The sequence below is a fragment of the Hyperolius riggenbachi genome, chromosome 6 (genome assembly GCF_040937935.1).
Source record: "Hyperolius riggenbachi isolate aHypRig1 chromosome 6, aHypRig1.pri, whole genome shotgun sequence".
NCBI classification, from domain to species: domain Eukaryota; kingdom Metazoa; phylum Chordata; class Amphibia; order Anura; family Hyperoliidae; genus Hyperolius; species Hyperolius riggenbachi.
In genome coordinates, this window is record NC_090651.1 from 142,469,047 (window position 1) to 142,479,244 (window position 10,198).

At 43.1% G+C, this 10,198-nt stretch overlaps 1 protein-coding gene across 1 annotated transcript in view; it reads left to right on the forward strand.

Annotated features, from left to right (window-relative positions):
- The first annotated feature begins 1,961 nt into the window (after positions 1 to 1,961).
- LOC137522568 (pancreatic alpha-amylase-like) overlaps positions 1,962 to 10,198 on the forward strand; it is a 27,968-nt gene continuing 19,731 nt past the window's right edge. The window contains exons 1-4 of the mRNA XM_068242651.1: positions 1,962 to 2,135; positions 5,676 to 5,822; positions 8,067 to 8,264; positions 8,372 to 8,602. Coding sequence (XP_068098752.1) covers positions 1,968 to 2,135; positions 5,676 to 5,822; positions 8,067 to 8,264; positions 8,372 to 8,602 — 744 coding nt within the window. The 5' untranslated portion in view covers positions 1,962 to 1,967. The remainder of the gene's footprint in view (positions 2,136 to 5,675; positions 5,823 to 8,066; positions 8,265 to 8,371; positions 8,603 to 10,198) is intronic.

A 10,198-nucleotide genomic window follows, 5' to 3' on the forward strand; every position in this document is an offset into this window, starting at 1 on the left:
GAGGGAGATCTGTTTTTGTGTTGCCTTTCATTGCATCCGCGGGTATCTGGGTTCCATGAAAATCTGCAAAATCCGGACTCTTCATTAAGTTTTCTAAAACAGAGCCCACGGATCCGTTTTTTGAAGTGCGTAAAGACGCCCCTTATTTTTAACATTGATAGACTCAAAGCACAGGTCTCTAGGGGCACCCAATAGGCAGTAACAATGTTAGGGAGTTTTACCCAAGGTCTCCTTACTGAATAGGTGCTGGCTTACTGAACAGGAAGAGCTAAGATTCAAACCCTGGTTTTCTGTGTCTGAGGAAGTGCTCTTAATCAGTACACTATCCAGCCACAGGATTAAGCAGGATAATGACAAATTACAACATTGACAACATGGCCATACAGGCAGGCATAGGGAAAATTACATTTTATGTTGATAAATGTAAAGTCATGCACCTTAGACGTACCAAAATATACCATATAAAGTAAATGGCATAGAGGTGGGAATATCAGGCTTGGAGTAGGACTTGAGAATATTGGTTGATAAAAAGTTGAACACCGTATTTAATGCCAAGCAGCTAAACCAAATACAATTCTGGGATGCATAAAGTGGGAAATAAAATCTTGAGATGCTAGTATACTATTCTCTCTGTATAAATCTCTTGGCCACATCTGGAGTGTGGTACATAGCTTTAAGCTTTAGGGCTCGTTTCTACTTGTGCGGCGCGTCGTCACTGAGCGGGTGTGCGGGATCGCAGGTGAATGGGATTCGTTGCCTCCCGAGCGAATTCTGCGGGGGGTTCCGGCCGAATCGCTGCCGCAAGCGATTCGGCCGGCGGCACCATAGTCCCCTATGGCAGAGTTTCCCCGCAGGCAAATCTCGCGGGGAAACTCTGCCATAGGGGACTATGGTGCCGCCGGCCGAATCGTTTGCGGTAGCGATTCGGCCGTAACCCCCCGCAGAATTAGCTCGGGAGGCAGCGAATTCTTATAGCCATGCATGGCACGCTGCAGTTTCCGCTGCAGTTTCTGCATAAGTGGAAACAGGCCCTTACTCTGTAGAAAGGATATTCTAGAATGGGTACAAAGATGTGCAACTAAATTAATCAGAGGGATGGAAGATCTCACTTACCAAGAAAGGTTGAACAAACTGGGCTTATTTAGCTTGGAAAAAAATATGACTGGGAGGTAACCTTGTTAAAACATGTATAAATACATCAGAGGGCAATACAAAAGCTTGGCATATGAGCTTTTGTCTCTAAGCTTACACAAAGGACAAGGGAACATGATCTGTGTATAAAGGAAAAAAGCTTTTGACATTTCCAAATGGGTTTTTTTTACTGTAAGAGTGGTCAAAATGTGGACTATATTACCACAGGAAGTAGTTATGACAAATTCTATATCTGAATTGTTAAGTTGGTTTGTATGATTTCCTTGCATTGAAGGACATCCATGGCTATAATTACTAAGTAATTCCCAGCACGGTTGATCTGACTGTCATCATTTGGAGTCCGTAAAAAAATTCGCCTTTTAAGGCTAATTGGCCCAAGCCTGTAGAGGTATTTTTTCCTTCCTCTGCATCATATTGAATATGTGGAGGTTCAAGATTGTGAACTCTCTCCTTTTTTTTTTTTGTGATTGAACTTGATGAACTGATGTCTTTTTTTTCAACCAAAGCAACTATGTAACTATCTGTTGACTGTAAAAGCTCCAAGTAGTATGAGCTAAATGAAAGCTGTTTTTCTAAAATTGAAAAAATTATCTCTGGCCATGACTTTTGTTTATGTTACTTTTTAGTTTGAGGTAAAATACTATTCACCTGACAAAAACAAACCTTCTTGTGGGAATTTCCATACTATCATCATCTGGCTTCTTATATCTCTATAAACAGTAACAGGTGGACTTTTGGGAATACAGGCTGTTATGCAACAGCCACAGTTTAAAAGGGCAGGTGTGTACGTGGTCAGTGTCGCATTATCAGGCAGGATGAAGCTCCTACTTTTACTGGTGACCATTGGGTTTTGCTCAGCTCAGTACAATCCTAATACAAGGGCTGGACGAACAACAATTGTCCACTTGTTTGAGTGGAAATGGGATGACATTGCAGCAGAGTGTGAAAGATACTTGGCACCAAATGGATTTGGAGGAGTCCAGGTTAGTATCTCTATCATAAACAAAGAAAAATAAATAATTATACTGTATACTGAAGCCTACAGCCACAATGGTGCAGCAAGAGCAAAACAGTAAATTCTAAGTAGGCTTATTAGTGACCTTTCACACAAAAGTATCTGGTAGAATAGAATATTCTTGATTCTGAAGAAACTATAGCATATAGGAAATTTTGAGACACTGTGCTGCAGGTCACTGTGGCTTGGTTGTCAATTCTGCACTGCAAATGCTATTCCTTTCCAATTGAAGTTATGTGACTTCCAAGTCCTCATGCAGGGTTCCTTCATGCAGCCCATTTTTCTCATGAGTTTGAATTGGACAAAAGATTTAGGAAAAAGTAGTTGTTTTTTCTTTTTTAGTCAGGTCGGATTTCTGAGTAGGCCAAAAAGGCCTGGCCCTTGAGCGGCTGCAGCCCAGGGGGGCGGCTGGATAGGGAAGAGGGGCAGCTAGACATGGAAGAGGGGTTGCTGCATATGGAAGAGGCTGAAAGTGGAGGGGGGCTGCTGCCCAAAAGAGCTGCACATGAAGGAGAGGGGCTGCTGTTCATGACCATTACATATGGATGAGGGTGCTGCACATGGAATGGGGGACACTGCTGAACATGGAAGGGGATCAACAAGAAAGGTGGCCTAGGGGCGCCATAAGTATAAATCCAGCCTTGCACAGCACCTGATTTGGGTGCCGCCATAGAACGTAATACTCATTTTGGCCATAGGGAAAATCCAATATAAACACTTTAATTCGTGTGTCAGCAATAGCCAGACCTCAAATTACGCCACAAAAAGAGTGAATTACGTAATTGGACAGCTGTCTCTAGCGCAGGGAGAGCCGTCTCTCAGCTTCTCTCTACGCCCAGATTACAGCTGCCTGGAACATATGAACACTTTTTTTTTTTTACTAAAAGAAAAATAATCTGAACAAACAGAAGGTGACTAACAAATTAGATTTATAGGTAGAGTTTTTGCATGAGTTAAGGCAGGCTGATCAGTATCCTAGTCACATATCACAGTGTCTTTCCTTTACAGCAGCAAAGATAAGTAAGCCATGCATTTATCAATACAACCTTCCTACAAATGCATTACATTCATTTTTGGATGAACATCTCCTCTGGACGTTTGCATCTCTTGTCTCCCTCCTAAACCTCACTTCAACATTTGTATTACCTTCTCCTCACAAAAAAATTAATTTGGGTAGAGGAGGCATTAGTTTATCATTTCTACTTCCTGTACACAATTTCTTAAAGATAAGTGAGATTGTTATTTTTTTATTTTTAGTGTGGCAAAATCTGTAAATTAAATGTATAAACTCTACTAAATCTTTAAACTGGATTCATTCAATGATTCCGGTATCTACAAGTATTGGACACAGAGCTTTTTATTTCTCCAAGGTGATTACCGCATTTTCAGCCGTATAAGACGCACTTTTCTCCCCCCAAAATGGGGAGAAAAAATCCCTGCGTCTTATGCGGCAAAGGCAGGAATTCCCCGCCAATACGAACGCCCTGCCGGTACGATCCGCCAACCCGTCGGAGATTCCCTGTCTGTGTGTGCCTGCTCCCCCACCTGCCTCGCTCTCTCTCCCCCCGTGTCTCTGCAACCCTCCCCTATGTAAGTATGTAAGCCAGCTTGCCTGATACCCTTCTACACTACACGGGGGGAGCAAAGACGCAAGGAGGAGGTTGCAGAGAAACGGGGAGGGAGCGGGCACACTAGGTACTGAAGGGGACACATGAGGGACTGTAGGGGACACATGAGGGACTGAAGGGGACACATGAGGGACAGAAGGGGACACGAGTGGACACATGAAGGACACAGGAGGACACATAAGGGAGACATGAAGGGCAAATGTACATAGGAGGACACATAAGGGAAAACATAAGGGACACAGGAGGACACATAAGGTAAACTGGAGGACACATAAAAGACACATGAACACCGGAGGACACATAAGGGACACATGGACATAAGAGGACACATAAGGGAACACATGGGGGAAACAGGAGGACACATAAGGGACACATGGACATAGGAGGACTCATAAGGGAACACATAAGGGAACACATGAGGGACACATAAGGGACACAGGAGGACACATAAGGTAAACTGGAGGACACATAAGAGACACATGGACACAGGAGGACACATAAGAGAACACATGGGGGACACAGGAGGACACATAAGGGACACATGGACATAGGAGGACACGTAAGGGAACACATAAGGGAACACATGAGGGACACATAAGGGACACAGGAGGACACATAAGGTAAACTGGAGGACACATAAGAGACACATGGACACAGGAGGAAACATAAGAGAACACATGGGGGACACAGGAGGACACATAAGGTAAACTGGAGGACACATAAGAGACACATGGACACAGGAGGACACATAAAGGACACAGAAGGACACCGTTTGGGGAGAACATGTACAAGACGCTCCTAGAATATGGACACACCAGGTTTAGTACATACTATATATATATATATATATTATTTACCTGGTTTTTGCCCTCAAAACCTAATTGCATCTTATATTCCGGAACGTCTTATATAATGGAAAATACTGTATGTTGCAGATCTGTAGGTGTAGAAATGGATGCACTTTATTACTCAAAGGACAACTGTAGTGAGAAGAATATGGAGGCTGCCATATTTTTTTCCTTTTAAACAATACCAGTTGCCTGGCAGCCCTGCTGATCCATTTGACTGCAGTAGTGTCTGATTTACACCAGAGACAAGCATGCAGCTAATCTTATCAGATATGACAATAATGTCAGAAACACCTGATCTGCTGCATGCTTGTTCAGGGTCTATGGCTAAAAGGATTAGAGGGAGATGATCAGCAGGGCTGCCAGGCAACTGGTATTGCTTAAAAGGAAATAAATATGACAGCCTCCATATATCTCTCATTACAGTTGTTCTTTAAGCACACTCTGGGCAGGGAAATTTGATCACAACAAGAGCAGGTATTCATTACCAAGTTGAAAGACTTGTCCTATACAACAAAGATATTTTCTGTTATTAAAATTACCAGATATAATTAAAAGGATCCTACTGAAGAAAATAATAAATAAAGAGGAAAAAAAAGAACTACCTGCACTGTTTACAATGAAGTAACAGCAAAGGTAGCATGGATATTGAAAGCAGAGGCATCACTAGGATTGGTGTCACCCAGTGCCATAACCCATAGGGTCACCCCCCTTCCCCCAGCCTCCCCATACGCTCCTGCAATGATATGCAGAACAGTAGCAATGGCGTGTTATACATTATCTGCTTCTGGCCGTTGGGACAGATCCCCCTCACACCTCTCTTCAGTGTAGCCATGCCATGCAGCCAGTCTTCTTGCCTGTCACATGACATGCAGGGACGGGAGCCACAAGAAGATAGGCTGCAGACCAGATACTCCTGCTTCAAAAAAAAAGAGGGGGGGGGGGGGGGGGAGCTGCTGTCTGGGCTTTACAAGGAAGAGGCGTGGCTGAGATGTCTTTGGTTTAATGATGAGTTTGTCGTTTGTTTTCCAGATTTCTCCACCAAATGAGAATATTATTGTTTCGAATCCCTGGAGACCATGGTATGAGAGATATCAGCCAATCAGCTACAGGCTCTGCTCCAGATCTGGCAATGAACAGCAGTTCAGAGACATGGTTACCAGATGTAACAATGTTGGGGTAGGTAAATATGTAGCATAGTATAATTTGTAACAATATATGTCAAAGAAGAAAACATTATTTTATATACATAGTAAGTGTATATGTTATATAAACATTTATAGAAATATTAGTGAAACCGCTTTAGTAGTCTGTCATTGATAAAAAATCAATCAATCTCCTTTATTTTGCATGTTTAAGAGAACCTAACCTTAAAAATAGTTTTACTTACCTAGGGCTTCTACCAGCCCCCTGCAACCACCCTGTGCCCACGCTGGGACAAAACGATCCTCCCGTCCACCGCAGCCACTAAATTTCTATTTTGGCGACCGGGCCAGTCGATTGCCACTGCGCCTTCGCAGCCCTGGCTGAGTGCGTCCTCGTTCACATTCCCGCCGCCAGGAGCATCCTGCACATGCGCAGTACGAGAATATCTCATACTGCACATACAAAGGATGGTCTCGACGGCGAGAGTGTGAACAAAGATGCGCGCGTCCAGGGCCATGCAGAAGCAGTGGCCTTTGACTGGCCCAGTCGCCGAAATAGAAACTGAGTGGATGCGGAGGAGCGGAGGATCAGAGGATCTTTTTGTCCCGGCAGGGGCACATGGCGGCTGCAGGGGACTGGTAGAAGTCCCAGGTAAGTGAAACTCTTTTTTTTAAGGTTAGGTTTAGGTTCCCTTTAAGTTGTCCGACAATAATCTATCATCATTTGTAGCATTAATATGTTTTCTATGGCTGCAGAGGATGGTAGTACCTGAGCCATTAAAGTGAACCAAGCACCATTTTTAACACTTAGGCAATCTCAATAGCACATTTAATATGCATGCAACAATGTGGCTCATTGATAAGAAACTGAAATTGTACCTTTTCTTTTTACATTTAAAAGTTTATCAGAGGCCTTTATTATCCTTTTACCTCCTACTTCCGTGGCCTGCCCGACCGCAGAAGTTTCAGGCAGATAAGGACTGAGGAAATTATTTTATTGCACACATTAGCAGAGAGCAAACAAAAAGCTTTTCATCAGTTCAGCAGGAGGGGTCTGTACATGGGACATTGTGCTTTAAAGAGTTTACAGAAGTCACAGATGCTATCTTCACCTCTTCTCGTGAATAAATAATGGGCAGCTAAAAGTGGAGGGGGGAATATGGCAGCTCCTATAGCTTTTAGAAACTAGGGGAAAAAAGTGGTGCTTGGTTCCCTTTAACAGATGATGCAAGGAGTAAAGGGTCAGTCTGAACAGTATAAACATTGCCCACTGATTGCTGAGCCTGATATTGCTCTCAAATGGGTCCATATGGGCCATATCCCATCTGAGTGTCTCTGTTCGGCGATTCCATGTCCCCATAAGGGTTTCAAAATGTATTGATAAGATGCTGGAAACCAATGCCAAAGGCTTCTCTGCTCATTTGTAGAAAATCTTCTGACATAGCCGCAACAAGATGCTGCCAGAAGAGTGAATACTAGCTATTTTCCTGAGTGATACTTCTGTATGCTGCACAATGGGAAGCACAGTTTTGGGCCATGGAGCTGTCCTTCCGCACAATGGCACTGCTGCTTTGCTCCCTCAGGAGATGTGTGAACACCCATTGCTTGCTTTTAGAGTGTTGACCATTCTCACCCTTCATTCCTGCTGCACACTGTACAGGAGATTGGGCATCAGGGCCAATGGAAACCTTTGGTAGAAAATTTCAGTAGGCCCTGACAGTAAATCTAAACTTCCTGCTAAGTCTTATTCGAATTTGTTGCCAGGAATTCCCATTGGTCCAAATGAACGGACCAATGAAAAATCACATTGAGGATTTCTGACAGAAGAAAAAAAGAACAAAGATTGAGTGTATGCTTTACAAGCAAGCAAGAATAATCACAGAACAAATGCAGAATAACAGAATTCACAATTCAGTTTATGAGTTGACTATGGGAATTCATAGTGATGCTTGTCAATTGCTACTGAGCTTTATAGTCTTGGTGGTTGCCAGAACATAGATTACTAGCTGCTTTTATCATCTTGATTGTGTAATGAAAAATGTTTATAAAGCATTCTTTACATTAATACATTAATTGTATTGTATTACATTCATACATACAGTACATTAATACATTTTAAATGAATGTTTTTACATTATGTGCTACTTTTGTTTTAGAAAGTAGAGGAAAATACAATCACCCCCAATACTTATAACTCTTATACCTGACACCTTTTAGACCTTCACCTTGTACATTCTACATACTGTACTTACCGCGATCCTTTGTGTGCATTTAACAGGTTTATATTTATGTGGATGCCATCATTAACCACATGTGTGGTGCTGGAGGTGGTGCAGGTACACATTCAACTTGTGGCAGCTCATTCAATGCTGGTTCACGAGAATTTCCTTCAGTTCCATACTCAGCCTATGACTTCAATGATGGAAAGTGCAGAACTGGCAGTGGTGAGATTGAAAACTATGGAGATCCTTATCAGGTAGGATCCTGAATATTCTATCTATCTATCTATCTATCTATCTATCTATCTATCTATCTAAATATTTATCAATGGTCATTCATAAAACATTATTTTCTCACTCCTAGGTTAGAGACTGCAAACTTGTTTCCCTTCTGGATCTGGCTCTTGAAAAGGATTATGTACGTGGAAAGATTGCTGGCTTCATGAACACTCTGATTGATATTGGAGTAGCTGGCTTCCGACTGGATGCTGCAAAACACATGTGGCCTGGAGATCTTCAAGCCATTTCAAATAGGCTTAACAATCTGAACACTAGATGGTTTCCTGGTGGATCCAGACCATTCATCTTCCAGGAGGTAATTTAATGCACATGGCCCCTTGTTAATCTGCCCCACCCCCAAAATATATTCATGCGGCTAGGCAATGTTTCTTAGTTGGATAGTTCATACTTACATGTTGCTTAACAATTTTAACAGATTAAATACGTTTCCTTTAACCATCTTAGCGGTATGGACGAGCTCAGCTCGTCCATCCCCGCCGATGGCTGCCGCTCAGGCCCTGCTGGGCCGATTTTTACGAAATAAAAAGCAGCACACGCAGACGGCACTTTGCCAGCCGCATGTGCTGCCTGATCGCCGCCGCTCTGCGGCGATCCGCCGCGAGTAGCGGCGAAAGAGGGTCCCCCCAGCCGCGTACGTACGAAAAGGGCGTCGGGAAAAAAGGGCGCGTGGTATAAACGATAAATGGAAATATCGTTTATAGAAATTATTGTGTAGAATTTCGTTTATAAATAGTGTTTTAAGAATTTATAAATCACTAAATAATGTGTATGAGATCGGCAATTCTTAAAACGTTAATCTTCCCTGTTTGTAAAGTGAAACTTATATTTTCGTTTATTAAAAACCCTCCCTGTACCTATCCCTAACCCCTAGACCCCCTGTTGGTGCCTAAACCTAAGACCCCCCTGTTGGTGCCTAAACCTAAGACCCCCCTGTTGGTGCCTAAACCTAAGACCCCCCTGTTGGTGCCTAAACCTAAGACCCCCCTGTTGGTGCCTAAACCTAAGACCCCCCTGTTGGTGCCTAAACCTAAGACCCCCCTGTTGGTGCCTAAACCTAAGACCCCCCTGTTGGTGCCTAAACCTAAGACCCCCCAGTTGGTGCCTAAACCTAAGACCCCCCTGTTGGTGCCTAAACCTAAAACCCCCTATGGATAATAATGTTTTACAGACATTAATAAATAAAAAATGTAAAGAAAAAAATGTAAATTATTTTTTTGGGTGGATAATAATGTGTTAGAAATGTTTTAGAAATAGTGATTTATTATCTTCATAAACGTTATTCGTCACGGGCTAATTTTGTAAACTTAAATCATCAGAAACATAGTTATAAATCCTTAAAAATCTCCGGGCGCCGTTATAAATCCTTAAAAATCTCCGGCGCCTTATTTTCCCCGTTCAGCGCCCATTAAACGATATTTATAATGGAAGTGAATGGGGCGCCCTTTTTGTCCACTTGTCTCATGCGCCCAAATCTACTGCTTCCCCCCCAGCCGCCTGAGCCCTGCGCAGCCGGAACAAATAGTTCCGGCCAGCGCTAAGGGCTGGATCGGAGGCGGCTGACGTCAGGACGTCGGCTGACGTCCATGATGTCACTCCGCTCGTCGCCATGGCGACGAAGTAAGCAAAACACGGAAGGCCGCTCATTGCGGCCTTCCGTGTTACTTTTGGCCGCCAGAGGCGATTAGAAGAACGCCTCCGGAGCGCCATCTAGTGGGCTTTCATGCAGCCAACTTTCAGTTGGCTGCATGAAATAGTTTTTTTTTAATTTAAAAAAAAACCTCCCGCAGCCGCCCTGGCGATCTTAATAGAACGCCAGGGTGGTTAAGCAAACCAGTGTCAAATTAAATGCATTGCCAAATGAGGTTAAATAGAATCTGTACTCTAAAATTCT